The following is a 15,834-nucleotide window of genomic DNA, read 5'->3' on the forward strand; positions in this document are numbered from 1 at the left end:
TTTGTCAAAATTTTATTTCAATCGAAAAATTTGTCAAAATTTTATTTCAATAGAAAATTGGGTAAAAATTTTATTTTATGGAAAATTTTGCCAAAATTTTATTTCAATAGAAAATTGGTCAAAATTTTATTTCTATAGAAAATTTTGCTAAAATTTTATTTCTGTAGAAAATTTTTTCAAAATTTTATTTCTTTAGAAAATTTTGTCAAAATTTTATTTATATACAAAATTTTGTTCACATTTTATTTCTGTAGAAAATTTTGTCAAAATTTTATTTCAATAGAAAATTTTGTCAAAATTTTATTTCAATAGAAAATTTTGTCAAAATTATATTTCAATAGAAAATTGAGTCAAAATTTTATTTCTATAGAAAATTTTGCCAAAATTTTATTTCAATAGGAAATTGGGTCAAAATTTTATTTCTATAGAAAATTTTGCTAAAATTTTATTTCTGTAGAAATTTTTTTCAAAATTTTATTTTTTTAAGAAAATTTTGTCAAAATTTTATTTCTATAGAAAATTTTGTCAAAATTTTATTTCTATAGAAAATTTTGTCAAAATTTTATTTCTATAGAAAATTTTATCAAAATTTTATTTCTATAGAAAATTTTTGCAAAATTTTATTTCTATAGAAAATTTTAGCAAAATTTTATTTCTATAGAAAATTTTTGCAAAATTTCATTTCTATAGTCAAAATTTTATTTCTATAGAAAATTTTTGCAAAATTTTATTTCTATAGAAAATTTTTGCAAAATTCTATTTCTAAACAAAATTTTGTCAAAATTTAATTTCAATAGAAAATTTTTCTACAGCAAAATTTTATTTCTATAGAAAATTTTTGCAAAATTCTATTTCTATTACAAAATTTTGTCAAAATTTAATTTCTACAGAAAATTTTTGTGAAAATTTTATTTCTATAGCAAATTTTATCAACATTTTGTTTCTATAGAAAATTTTGTCAAAATTTTATTTCTATAGCACATTTTAGCAAAATTTTATTTCTATAGAAAATTTTGTCAAAATTTTATATCTATAAAAAATTTTAGCAAAATTTTATTTCTATAAACAATTTTTGCTAAATTCAATTTCTATAGAAAATTTTTGCAAAATTTTATTTCTTTAGAAAATTTAGTCAAAATTTCATATCCACAGAAAATTTTTACAAAATTTTATTGCTATAGAAAATTTTTGCAAAATTTTATTTCTATAGTAAAATTTTATTTCTATAGAAAATTTTGTCAAAATTTTGTTTCTATAGAAAATTTTTGGAAAATTTTATTTCTATAGAAAATTTAGTGAAAATTTTATTTCTATAGAAAATTTTGTCAAAATTTTATTTCTATAGAAAATTTTTGCATAATTTTACTTCTATAGAAAATTTAGTCAAAATTTTATATCTATAGAAAAGTTTTGCAAAATTTTATTTCTATTAAAAAATGTTGTCAAAATTATTTCTACAGAAAATTTTTGTCAACATTTTATTTCTATAGAAAATTTCAAAATTTTGTTTCTATAGAAAATTTTGTCATAATTTTATTTCTAAGAAATTTTTGTAAAAAAATTATTTCTATAGAAAATTGTTGCAAAATTTAATTTCTATAGAAAATTTTTGCAAAATTTTATTTCTATAGAAAATTTTTGCAAAATTTTATTTCTATAGAAAATTTAGTCAAAATTTTATTCTATAGAAAATTTTTGAAAATTTTTATTTCTATAGAAAATTTAGTCAAAATTTCATATCTATAAAAAATTTTTACAAAATTTTATTTCTATAGAAAATTTTTGCAAAATTTTATTTCCACAAAATTTTTTGTAAAAAAGTTATTTCTATACAAAATTGTTGCAAAATTTGATTTTTATAGAAAATTTTTGCAAAATTTTATTTCTTTAGAAAATTTTTGCAAAATTTTATTTCTATAGAAAATTTAGTCAAAATTTTATTCTATAGAAAATTTAGACAAAATTTTATTTCTTTAGAAAATTTTGTCAAAATTTCATATCTATAAAAAATTTTTATAGGTCGAAAACCTTAGTTGTTAGTACTTTCGTTTTTTTATACCCACCACCATAGAATGGTGACGGGGTATAATAAGTTTGTCATTCCGTTTGTAACGCATCGAAATATCGATTTCCGACTATATAAAGTATATATATTCTTGATCAGGGAGAAATTCTAAGACGATATAAGCATGTCCGTCTGTCCGTCTGTCTGTCTGTCTGGCTGTCTGTTGTAATCACGCTACAGCATTCAATAATGGAGCTATCGTCCTGAAATTTGGCACAGAATCGTCTTTTGTCTGCGCGCAGGTCAAGTTCGAAGATGGGCTGTATCGGGCCATGTTTTGGTATAGCCCCCATATAAACCGACCTCCCGATTTGGGGTCTTTCGCTTATAGAAACCGTACTTTTCATCCAATTTGCGCGAAATTGAAAATCTAGAGGTATTTTGGGACCTTGAAGAGGTGTGCCAAAAATGGTGAGTGTCGGTCCATGGTTTGGTATAGCCCCCATATAAACCGACCTCCCGATTTGGGGTCTTTCGCTTATAGAAACCGTAGTTTTCATCCAATTTGCGCGAAATTGAAAATCTAGAGGTATTTTATGACCATAAAGAGGTGTGCCAAAAATGGTGAGTGTCGGTCCATGTTTTGGTATAGCCCCCATATAGACCGATCTCCCGATTTTACTTCTTGGGCTTATAGAAACCGCAGTTTTTATTCAATTTACCTGAAATTGGAAATCTAGAGGTATTGTAGGACCACAAATACGTGTGCCAAAAATTGTGAGTATCCGTCCATATTTTGGTATAGCCCCCATATAGAGCGATCTCCCGATTTGGGGTCTTGGGCTTATAGAAACCGTAGTTTTTATCCAATTTGTATGAAATTGGAAATCTAGAGGTATTTTAGGACCATAAAGAGGTGTGCCGAGAATGGTGAGTATCGGTCCATATTTTTGTATAGCCCCCATATAGACCGATTTCCCGATTTTACTTCTTGGGCTTCTAGAATCCGAAGTTTTTATCCTATTTGCCTGAAATTGGAAATCTATAGGTATTTTCGGGTCATAAAGAGGTGTGCCGAAAGCGGTGAGTATCGGTCCATATTTTAGTATACCCCCATCAGAACGATCTCCCGATTAAACTCCTTGGGTTTCTAGAAACCGTAGTTTTTATCTAATTTGCCAGAAATTGTAAATACTGATCATGAAAATTGTTTGAAACTCAGTGTAAAATTTCCAGATTTTACTTCTACAGATTTAAGATTTCAAATCAAGACGTTATTTTATATTTTTCTTGCACACTTACAAGAGATGTTAATGATTCCTCTAAAACTCAAGCAAAAATGGTTCTTATAAATTCAGAATCTGATATAGTCCTCATAGGTGAAATCTTTAAATTTATCTTCGGGAAGTGTCCTCAAGTCCTCTAGCCCTCCTGAAATTTCAAAGGAAACCCTAATATCTGGTTCATGGTGGTGGGTATTTAAGATTCGGCCCGGCCGAACTTACTGCTGTATATACTTGTTGTATTTATTTTCATAATTTATTATGATTTTAAATAAACTAATAATAATAATAATAAAAAATTTTTACAAAATTTTATTTCTATAGAAAATTTTTGCAAAATTTTATTTCTATAGAAAATTTTGTCAAAATTTTATTCTATAGAAAATTTTTGCAAAATTTTATTTCTATAGGAAATTTTGCAAAAATTTTATTACTATAGAAAATGTTTGCAAAATTTTATTTCTATAGAAAATTTAGTCAAAATTTTATATCTATAGAAAAGTTTTGCAAAATTGTATTTCTATTACAAAATTTTGTCAAAATTTTATTTCTACAGAAAATTTTTGTCAACATTTTATTTCTATAGAAAATTTCAAAATTTGTTTCTATAGAAAATTTTGTCGTAATTTTATTTCTACAGAAATTTTTGTAAAAAAATTATTTCTATAGAAAATTTTATTTCTATAAAAAATTTTTGCAAAATTTTATTTCTATAGAAAATTTAGTCAAAATTTTATATCTATAGAAAAGTGTTGCAAAAATTTATTTCTATAACAAAATTTTGCCAAAATGTTATTTCTATAAGACATTTTGTCAAAATTTTATTTCTATAGGAAAATTTGTCAAAATTTTATTGCTATAGTAAATTTAGTCAAATTTTGTCAAAGTTTTATTACTTTAGAAAATTTTGTCAAAATTTTAGTTCTATAGAAAATTTTCTCAAAATTTTATTTCCATAGAAATTTTGCCAAAAGTTTATTTCAGAGCTGCCAAAAATCAGACTAGGGGATTCATTATCTGACCTGAGTTGATTCTTTCAGAGTGTACTTTTCTGGTCGTGGCCTCCACCGAAAATGGGATTTTCACGAAAACATACAAGATAAACAGATTCATCAGTTTTTATCCAAAGGTTTTGACCATTCTAACTGAGACACAACGGCATTTTTGGTAATTTTTATTTTCTAAAATATTCAAGCTTTAGCATGACTGATAAATATTTTCAATCTACAAACTCTATTATAGATTAAATATGAACTGCTAGTATAAAACTTATAATAATCATTAGTATAGAACTACATAGACAACTAGAAGCTGATGCAGCCTTTTCATTAATGTCATAAAATCGTATGGTTAAAGTTAAAGGAACTTCAATATCTTCATCAGAAGAAAATTCCAAATCATGTCTTTCGCCCATTATAAGATTTGCATATTTGAGGACATTTTGATTTTGTCCTAAGTCACCATTCCTGGTATACACATCCATGTTACGCATGCGGAACTCATACGATAGACTTAGTAGAATATTACGGCATATGAAATTTCCAGTATTTTCTAGATATTGACCATATACAGGATCAAAATCGCCATTGTAGACATTTAAGTTTATCCATTTGTTTGAGTCATTTTGTGGTCTTCCCAATTGAGAGACATAATATAAGGAAATGTCTTCCGATTTGAAATGAAAGCCAAAAAATTGATGATGTATCGCGTCCTGTAATTGCAAACAGATAGCAGTGTAGTTAGTTTTCATGGGATCCTTGGGGTTAATTGAGACATTTTCCATTTTAAGTTTACATTGTTTGGCTAAATTAATGCCATAGTTAATAGTTTCCATAGCCATAGCTCCGTTGGTATTCCTTGGAGGAGGATGTTTACATAAACCTTGTTGCTTCTTAAATACAGGCAAAGTATTTAAGTCTTCATTATTATTCTCATCATCGTCGTCATTAAAATAATTCAATTGACGATTCTTTTCAGTTAAAGGTAATGACTTATTGACCTTTACATATTTGGAAAATATTATAGGTCTACCAATAATGTAACCCAAAGGGCCTGAACTAATTTTATGATATTCCTTATAGGTATTTGTCACGTTGTCCTTTAAGACCTCCAAAGTTTTATTCCAAAAATTGATGTCATATTGTAACCAGAATTCTGCATTGGTTTCTTCATTATTTTCTTTTTTGTCATACCATATAGCGATATCGGCCCCTTGGATATTAGTGAAGTTGTGAAAAATGTTTATTTGAATTTTATTGAAAATTGATCCATTTAAATGCTCTTTAGACTTTATGAATTTTTGGCATTTTTCTGTTGTTGTATTACACCAATGCAATGTTATATTGACCAGATAATTGTTCAACTCTTTGGAATGAAAGATCTCATTTGAAATTGTAGGTTTCTGAAGAAGTTTATGGGATGCCTTTAATTCCTTTAGATAATTTTGCATTTCTTTTATTTGTTTGTTTTTGGCAATGAGGCATGTCCTTCTTTGTGATTTAAGATATTTTATGGGCTCCTTGGTTTGACAATAGGGTGGTTTTAGGGATGATGGTAAATCTGAGAAAAGAGAAGTTGAGGTAAGATAATTAAAAAAATTACGATAATTAAAAATATGTTATACACCCAGAGAACTTTTGTAAACGTCACAAACGCTTCATATCATAAAAAAGTGACAAACGTCGCAAACTCAAAATACTTCAGTCAGGTCAGCAAGACAGTGAATTCGATGATATGTGCAGAGAAGTTTCAATCCTCAGGAATATTCATAGAATTATTAACGAATTAACAAAAGTAAACTGAAGAATAATTCCGATGGGACACTCCAAGCCAAAATGGTGCAGTAAACGTGACGGTCTGTATTCGCTCTAATTAACCTTTCACAAATGAACGAATTACTGCAGAAACTGACAAAATCGTTCGATCCGGTTGAAACTCGGTACGCGATGTTAGTATATGTTCTTTAACAACCATGCAAAAATTGGTCCATATCGGTCCATAATTATATACAATTTCCATATAAACTGATCCCCAGATTTGAATTGCGGAGCCTCTGGGAGGAGTCAATTGCTTCCGATCCGCATGAAATTTAGTACGTGATATTAGTATATGTCCACTAATAACCATGCAAAAATCGTTCCATATCAGTCCAAAAGTATATACAACCTCATTGGCCATTAGTTAACGTACTAATTAATTTTCATAGATTAAGAAAAAAATATTTGATGTTAACTTACCAAAATTCCGCATTTCATTGGTTTCCATATTTATCAATTTTAAAGGGTTTCCATATACATACAGTTCCCGGGTATTAATTGTTTCAATATCGTCTTTTAACAAATTTGGCCATTGGTAATAGCGTGAATTGTCGAAAAAGTTTGGGTGAATCTACAAATGAGATGATATTAATTAAAAACAAAATTATCAATATTAGACAATTTTAAGGAATTGTTTGTAGGAAATTTAGAGGCGAATAGAATATGTTCCTTACAGACAGGTTCGAAATCTGTATCTGATAACCTAGTTCATACTCAAACATTATAATATGCGTGCTAATAATTTCTAATATTACCACTGAACACTCAAAACTCGTCCAAGAACATAATTGGCATTGGTAGGCTGGTTTATTTTGTACCACCGTTTGTCGGTTTTTATGAAAAATACCATTTTCGATGGACCGTTAGAACTGTTGTTTTAAATACCTTAACAAGGCGTTTTCGTCGAAATTAGAAATTTTGTCGAATTTCTAATTTCATAGGAAATTTCTTTGAAATTTTATTTTCATAGGAAATTTCGTCGAAATTTGATTTCTATAGAAAATTTTGTGGAAAATGTTTTTCCTATAAAAAATTTCGGCAACATTTTATTTCTATAAACATTTCTTCAAATATTTATAGAAAATTTTCTCGAAATTTTATTTTTATTTTTTATTATTTTGGCTTGAGGTTTTCTTAATAAAAATTGGTTTTCTTATTAATTATTAAATTTAATATCCAATATTTCGACTATCATCGTTAGTCTTCAACGGCGATATTACAATTGTTTAACGAATAATCAAAAATGTATAGAGAGTTTACGTCTGTTTTTTATGAAAGTTAATTGCCAACTGTTTTTATAGAAAATTTCGTGCACATTTTATTTTTATAGAAGATTTAGAATATTTTTTTATTTTTATTGAAAATATCGTTGAAGCTTTATTTTTATAGAAAAATTTGTGATTTTTTTTATACCCTCCATCATAGGATGGGGGTATATTAACTTTTTATACCCTCCATCATAGGATGGAAATATTGCTCTAAGACCCCATAAAGTATATATATTGTGGGTCGTGGTGAAATTCTGAGTCGATCTAAGCATGTCCGTCCGTCCGTCCGTCTGTTGAAATCACGCTAACTTCCGAACGAAACAAGCTATCGACTTGACTTAACTTTTTATACCCTCCATCATAGGATGGGGGTATATTCACTTTGTCATTCCGTTTGTAACACATCGAAATATTGCTCTAAGACCCCATAAAGTATATATATTGTGGGTCGTGGTGAAATTCTGAGTCGATCTAAGCATGTCCGTCCGTCCGTCCGTCTGTTGAAATCACGTCCGTCCGTCTGTTGAAACTTCCGAACGAAACAAGCTATCGACTTGAAACTTGGCACAAATAGTTCTTATCGATGTAGGTCGGATGGTATTGAAAATGGGCCATATCGGTCCACTTTTACGTATAGCCCCCATATAAAGGTACCCTCAGATTTGGCTTGCGGAGCCTCAAAGAGAAGCAAATTTCATCCGATCCGGCTGAAATTTGGTACATGATGTTGGTATATGATCTCTAAGAACCATGCAAAAATTGGTCCACATCGGTCCATAATTGTATATAGCGCCCATATAAACCGATCCCCAGATTTGGTTTGCGGAGCCTCAAAGAGAAGCAAATTGCATCCGATCCGGCTGAAATTTGGTAAATGGTATTGGTATATGGTCTCTAACAACCGTGCAAAAATTGGTCCACATCGGTCCATAATTATATATAGCGCCCATATAAACCGATCCCCAGATTTGGGTTGCGGAGCCTCAAAGAGAAGCAAATTTCATCCGATCCGCCTGAAATTTGGTACATGATATTGTTATATGGTCTCTAATAACCATGCAAAAATTGGTCCACATCGGTTCATAATTATATATAGCCCCCATATAAGCCGATCCCCAGATTTGGCTTGCGAAGTCTCCAAGAGAAGCAAATTTCATCCAATCCGGTTGTAATTTTGAACATGGTGTTAGTATATGATCTTTAACAACCGTGCCAGAATTGGTCCATATCGGTCCATAATTATATATAGCCCCCATATAAAACGTTCTCCAGATTTGATCTCCGGAGCCTCTTGGAGGAGCAAAATTCATCCGATCCGGTTCAAATTAGGAACGTGGTGTTAGTATATGGTCGCTAACAACCATACCAAAATTGGTCCAATCACACAAAAAGTGGTCCATATCGGTTCATAATCATGGTTGCCACTAGAGCCAAAAATAATCTACCAAAATTTTATTTATATAGAAAATTTTGTCAAAATTTTATTTCTATAGACAATTTTGTCAAAATTTTATTTCTAGAGAAAATTTTGTAAAAATTTTATTCGGTTCATCAAAATTTTATTTCTATAGAAAATTTTGTCAAAATTTTATTTCTATAGAAAATTTTGTCAAAATTTTATTTCTATAGAAAATTTTGTTCAAATTTTATTCGGTTCATAATCATGGTTGCCACTCGAGCCAAAAATAATCTACCAAGATTTTATTTCTATAGAATATTTTGTCAAAAGTGTATTTCTATAGAAAATTTTGTCAAAATTTTTATTTCTATAGAAAATTTTGTGAAAATTTTATTTCTATAGAAAATTTTGTTAAAATTTTATTTCTGTAGAAAATTTTGTCAAAATTTCATGTCTATTTTGTCAAACTGAATTATATACGTATTGGATCGATCTTTTTTCATTTAATATATACCACGTATGGACTTACATACAATTTAGAAGATGGTGTTAGGAGGTTTTAAGATACCTTGCCATCGGCAAGCGTTACCGCAACTTAAGTAATTCGATTGTGGATGGCAGTGTTTAGAAGAAGTTTCTACGCAATCCATGATGGAGGGTACATAAGCTTCGGCCTGGCCGAACTTACGGCCGTATATACTTGTTTTCATATAAAAAATTTTATCAAAATTTTATTTATATACAAAAAATTTGTCAAACTTATATTTTTATAAAAAATTTCGTCGAAATGTTATTTTTATAGAAAATTTCGTCGTGATTTTATTTTTATAGAACATTTCATCGAAATTTTATTTTTATGGAAAATTTCGTGGAATCGCTATTGTGTAGAAAACTTAGGCAAAATTTTTTTATAAAAAATTTTGACGATTTTGGTTTTTAGAAAGAAAATGTAGTCGTAAATTTAGTTAAATAAAAACTTTCGCCAAAATTTTATTTTTATAGAAAACTTCGTCAAAATTTTATATCTATAGAAAATTTTTATAAAAATGTTATTTTTATAGAAAACGTCGTCGCAATTTTATTTTTATGTCGTCAAAAGTTTATTTCTATAGAAAATTTCATCAGAATTTTATTTCTGTAGAAAATTTCGTCAAAATTTTATTTCTATAGAAAACTTGGGCCAAATTTTTATAGAAAATTTTGATGATTTTTTTTGTAAGTCCCTCAAAATTTTAGTTTTAAAGAACATTTCGTCAAAATTTTATTCCTATAGAAAATTTCTCTAGAAAATTTATTTTTATAGAAAATATAGTCGAAATTTTTTTTATATCGTCAAAAGTTTATTTCTATAGAAAATTTCGTCAACGTTTTATTCATATAGTAAACTTACGGATTTTTTATAGATAATTTTGACGATTTTTTTTGTAGAAAAATCTCTCGAAATTTCAGTTTTAAATTCGCCGAAATTTTAGCTTTAGAATTTTGTCACGATTTTTTTGTAAGTCCCTTGAATCTTTTTTATAGAAAATTTCGTTGAAATTTTATTTTATAGAACATTGCGTTGAAATTTTTTTATTTATATACAAAAAATTTGTCAAACTTTTATTTTTATAAAAAATTTCGTCGAAATGTTATTTTTATAGGAAATTTCTTCGTGATTTTATTTTTATAGAACATTTCATCGACATTTTATTTTTTTGGAAAATTTCGTGGAATCGTTATTGTGTAGAAAACTTAGGCAATTTTTTTTAATAAAAAATTTTGACGATTTTGGTTTTTAGTTTTAAAGAAAATGTAGTCGTAAATTTAGTTAAATAGAAACTTTCGCCAAAATTTTATTTTTATAGAAAATTTCGTCGAAATTTTATATCTATAGAAAATTTTTATCGTCGCAATTTTATTTTTATGTCGTCAAAATTTTATTTTTATAGAAAATATAATCGAAATTTTATTTTTATGTCGTCAAAAGTTTATTTCTATAGAAAATTTCGTCAACATTTTATTCATATAGAAAACTTATGCAATTTTTTTATAGATGATTTTGACAAATCTGTCGAAATTTCAGTTTTAAATTCGCCGAAATTTTAGTTTTAGAATTTTGTCACGATTTTTGTAAGTCCCTTGAAATTTTATTTTTTTATAGAAAATTTCGTTGAATGTTTATTTTTATAGAACATTTCGTTGAAATTTTATTTTTGTATAACATTTCGTCGAAATTTTATTTATTTCGTCCAAATTTTATTTTTATAGAAAACATCGTCTTGATTTTATTTCTATAGAAAATTTAGTCAAAATTTCAAATATTTAGGTTACAATTCAATAACCTAAAAATAATATTTACAAATAATATTTTTATATATATTTTTTTTAATCACACACTTACCTTTTTCGCCTTTTTATAGAAAAGTTCGTCGAAATGTTATTATAATAGAAAATTTCGCCAAAGTTTAAGTTTTATAAAAAATTTCGTCGAAATTTTATTTTTTAAATTTTTATTTCTATACAAAAAGTTGTTTTATTTGTTTTATTTTATTTTATTTCGATAGAAAATGTATTCAAAATTTTGTTTCTCAAAAAAAATTTCGTCGAAATATTATTTGTATAAAAAATTTCTTCGAAATTTTATATTTATAGAAGATTTCGGAATAAAATTCTTATAGAAAATTTCGTCAAAATTCTATTTTTATAGAAAATTTCGTCAAAATTTTATTTTTATAGAAAATTTCGTCAAAATTTTATTTTTTTAGAAAATCTCGTCAAAATTTTATTTATATTGAAAATTTCGTCGAAATTTTATTTTTATAGAAAATTTCGTCGAAATTTTATTTTTGTAGAAAATTTCGTCGAAATTTTATTTGTATAGAAAATTTCGTCGAAATGTTATTTTTATAGAAAATTCCGTCGAAATTTTATTTTTACAGAAAATTTTATCGAATTTATTTTTATAGAAAATTTCGCCAAATCTTTATTTTTATAGAAAATTTCGTCAAAATGTTATTTTTATAGAAAATTTCTTCGAAATTTTATTTTTATAGCAAATTTTATCGATTTTTTTGTTATAGAAAATTTCGTTAAAATTTCATTTTATAAAAAATTTCGTCGAATTTTTTTTATATAAAATTTCACCGAAATTTTATTTTTAAAGAAAACTTAAGGGAAATTTATTTAAAGAAAATTTTGACGATAATTTTGTCGAAATTTTATTTTATAAAAAAATTCGTCGAATTTTTATTTTTATAGATAATTTTGTCGAAATATTATTTTTACAGAAAATTTCGTCGAAATTTTATTTTCATAGAAAATTTCGTCGAAATTTTATTTTTATAGAAAATTTCGTCGAAATTTTATTTTTATAGAAAGTTTTATCAATTTTTTTTATAGAAAATTTCGTTAAAAAACTTAAGCGAAATTTATTTGAAGAAAATTTTGAGGATAATTTTGTCGAAATTTTATTTTATAAAAAATTTCGTCGAAGTTTTATTTTTATAGATAATTTTGCCGAAATTTTATTTTATAAAAAATTTCGTCGAAGTTTTATTTTTATAGATAATTTCGTCGAATTTTTATAGATAAATTTTCTATAAAAATAAAATTTGGTCGAAATTTTATTTTCATAGAAAATTTCGTCGAATTTTATTTTCATAGAAAATTTCGTCGAAATTTTATTTTCATAGAAAATTTCTTCGAAATTTTACTCAGGCTAAAATTTGTTTTATATAAAATATTAAGAAATTTTTTACGAAATCTCCTCGAAATTTTATTTTATTTTTATAGAAAACTTAAGCGAAACAGATTTAAAGAAAATTTTGACGATTTTGTTTGAAAAATCCCTTGAAATTTCACTTTAAAGAAAAATTTCGTCGACATTTTATTGTTATAGATAATTTTGTTTAAATTTTATTTTTATAGATAAGTTTGTCGAAATTTTATTTTTATAGAAAATGTCGTCGAAATTTTATTTTCATAGAAAATTATTTTTACAGAAAATTTCGTAGAAATTTTATTTTTGTACAAAACTTAGGCTAAAATTTTTTTATATAAAATTTTAACGATTTTTTTAGGAAACTCCTTCGAAATTTTATTTGTATAGAAAATTTCGTCGAAATTTTATTTTTATAGAAAACTTTATCGAACTTATTTTTATAGAAAATGTCGTCGAAATGTCATTTTTACAGAAAATTTCGGCGAAATTTTATTTTTATAGAAAATTTTATCGAACTTATTTTTAATAGAAAATTTTATCGAATTTATAGAAAATTTTTATTTTTTAGAAAATTTCTTCGAAATTTTATTTTTATAGAAAATTGTATCGATTTTTTCTATAGAAAATTTCGTTAAAATTTCATTTTATAAAAAATTTCGTCAAAATTTTTGTTTATAGGAAATTTCATCGAAATTTTCTTTTTTTGTGGGAAATTTCATCGAAATTTTATTTTTATAGAAAACTTAAGCGAAATGTATTTAAAGAAAATTTTGACGATAATTTTGTCGAAATTTTATTTTCGTAGATAATTCCGTCGAAATTTTATTTTCAAAGAAAATTTCGTCAAAATTTTATTTTCATAGAAAATTTCGTCGAATTTTATTTTTATAGAAAATTTCGTCGAAATTTTACTTTTGCAGAAAAATTTTTCGAAATTAATTTTGTACAAAACTTAGGCTAAAATTTGTTTTATATAAAATTTTAAGGAATTTTTTACGAAACATCCTCGAAAATTTATTATGAAAGAAAATTTCGTCGAAATTTTATTTTTATAGAAAATTTCTTCAAAATTTTATTTCTATAGAAATATTTGTGGAAATGTTATTTCTGAAAAATTTAAAATTTTTTATTTCTATAGAAAATTTCGTCAAAATTTGATTTTTATAGAAAATATCGTCATTTTATTTCTGTAGACAATTTTTAAAATTTTTGTTTCTATAGAAAACTAAAATCCAAGGAAGCTGAAAAATAATATTTTTGTACTTTTTTTTTTGAATCACACACTTACCTTTTTCTCCTTAGCTGGTATATTCGTTCTAAAGACACAAAGCCAACCATCATTCACCTCACACGATGGTAAACCATGTTGAAATTTAAAATCTTCAAATCGTCCCTCATGAAGTTCATAGTCATTGGAAATTTCCTTAAGGCATTTGAACACATTTAGAGCTTCATTAGAACAGTCTGGATCGCAACAGCAATTTATATCACAACCATAAGAGGTTATATCGCAAAAACAATATTTATTAGGGTGTCCCCTAATTGCTTTGGAAGTATTTAGAAATTCCGTTGATGACATAGAGATATTTGTAGTTTGTGGCATTTCTGTGGTGGTAGTTGAGGTTTTCCATTTCGTTTTACTGGTTGTCATAGGTTTCTTGGTGCTGATGGTAGTTGATTTAGGGGTAGTTGGTTTCTTTCGGGGTGGAAATTCTGGCCATTCTTCATCAGGTGGTAATGTTGTGGTGGTTGTCCTTTTTGTTGGTTTTAATGTTGACGATGTATGTGGAATTTCTGGAGTTGTTGAACTAACTAAAGTTGTTGAATAAGGCTCTGTTACTGATTCTAAGGTCTCCTCATCCACCTGCTCCTGGCTAGAAGTACTTGTTATACTTGGCATCGAGGTTGTAGAAGTTACCACATGCTTGGATACACCAATTTTAACTGAATCCACTGATCTAAAAGTATAAATGGTGATACAACACAATAGCCAAAGTCTAAGAGTCATCTTGGAAAGTTCTTGAGATCACACTCTACTTAAATTCTATACCAAATTTGGCAAAATTTCGAAAAATTAAATTTATATCAATAATAACTTTGCCGGAAGAACGTGTATGGAGTTTATATCTGAAACAAAAACAACTTTATTATTAAGAATTCCAGAGCCTCAGGAATCTCACCTTTCCAAGCCTGTAAAAATCAAATCTTCTTTGCACAAAGCCAAACCTCCGCCACCAAATTTTTCTCTTAAACTATCGTACCAAGAGCGAGGAGCTATTTTCCAGGTTAATACTTCCAAGCGATGAAGACCTGGTTTGCTGGGCAAATGCACCTGACCATAACCGACAGGCCAACTTTTATTTAAAACATTGACCGCATGAATTTCCAAATGAAGTTTGGGCCAACCTTGAACAGAAGCTGTAGACAAGTGTATATCCAAGGGTTGACAAAAGTCTGATGAGGATTCCAAGCGATTGCCCGAGACAAAAGTTTGACCCTGAGCTTCTCCTTGTACAATACGCCAAGCAGTACCTGAGACGCAAAAATATTTGAAATTATTTTCTTTACAATTTGTGTCTGTGGCATATTACCACTCACCACTTTGTAAGCTCCACTTGCAGAATATATGGGGTTCTTGAAAATCAACAGCTTTTAGTATTTGTCCAATCACATAAACCTCCGCCATGAAAACAAACCAACTCCAAATTCATTCAACATTTACTTTGAATATTTATTTTCCTTCAAATTTCTTCCTTCAATAGCTGTTGTACTGTATAACCTTCCATATAAATGTGACAGCTTATTTTGTGAATAAAGAACTTGGCATCCTATGGTAACCGTAGTCATGGAAATTTCGCACAGTAAGGACATTGAAAACATTCAATTAACACTAGAATATTCCTCAAGTAAATTTTATTATTATTAAAAAAAATGGTTATTTTTATAGAAAATTTCGTAAAAAACTTTATGTTTTGTAGAAAATTTTACCGAATTTTTATTTTACAGGAAATTTCATCGAAATTTTATTTTTATAGAAAATGTCGAAGAAATATAATTTCTATAGAAAATTTCTACGAAATTTTGTTTCCATAGAAAATTTCGGCGAAATTTTGTTCTATGGAATTTTATTTTTATATTTTGTGTATAGAAAATTTTCTGGATGTTTCCTTTTTATATAAAATTTCGTCGAAATTCTATTTTTTATAGAAAATTTCGACAAAATTTTATTTTTATAGAAAATTTCGACAAAATCTTATTTTTAAAGAACATTTCGTTTAATGTTTATGTTTATAGAAAATTTCGTCTGCATTTTATTATATAGATTTTTTAAATTTTATTTTTATAGAAAATTTCGTCGTA

At 26.7% G+C, this 15,834-nt stretch overlaps 1 protein-coding gene across 2 annotated transcripts; it reads right to left on the minus strand.

The window, feature by feature from the left end:
- Positions 1-4,449: 4,449 nt before the first annotated feature.
- On the minus strand, positions 4,450-15,255 carry LOC142224206 (B9 domain-containing protein 2-like). 2 transcript variants are annotated; one of them, XM_075293987.1, is made up of 4 exons: positions 14,655-14,792; positions 13,763-14,601; positions 6,525-6,675; positions 4,450-5,847 (listed from the first exon to the last, which is right to left on the minus strand). In XM_075293987.1, exons 2-4 carry the CDS (start codon positions 14,480-14,482, stop codon positions 4,532-4,534), a joined length of 2,187 nt encoding a protein of 728 aa, XP_075150102.1. In that variant the 5' UTR covers positions 14,483-14,601; positions 14,655-14,792; the 3' UTR covers positions 4,450-4,531. The 2 variants fall into 2 exon arrangements, with proteins under 2 accessions (XP_075150102.1, XP_075150103.1); XM_075293988.1 differs by lacking the exons at positions 4,450-5,847; positions 6,525-6,675 and adding an exon at positions 15,073-15,255 and having other exon boundaries at positions 14,376-14,601; positions 14,655-15,006.
- Positions 15,256-15,834: the final 579 nt, after the last annotated feature.

Source organism: Haematobia irritans, chromosome 2 (genome assembly GCF_050003625.1).
Source record: "Haematobia irritans isolate KBUSLIRL chromosome 2, ASM5000362v1, whole genome shotgun sequence".
Lineage (NCBI taxonomy): Eukaryota > Metazoa > Arthropoda > Insecta > Diptera > Muscidae > Haematobia > Haematobia irritans.

What these genes read in the sequence shown, in the direction of transcription:
- LOC142224206 (XM_075293987.1), bottom strand. Translation starts at nt 14,482, where the DNA reads ATGACTCTTAGACTTTGGCTATTGTGTTGTATCACCATTTATACTTTT. An exon ending in TACCAGCTAAGGAGAAAAAG is followed by an intron (nt 6,676 to 13,762) that starts GTAAGTGTGTGA and finishes TCTCATTTGTAG; the next exon opens with ATTCACCCAAACTTTTTCGA. An exon ending in CAATGAAATGCGGAATTTTG is followed by an intron (nt 5,848 to 6,524) that starts GTAAGTTAACAT and finishes CTCTTTTCTCAG; the next exon opens with ATTTACCATCATCCCTAAAA.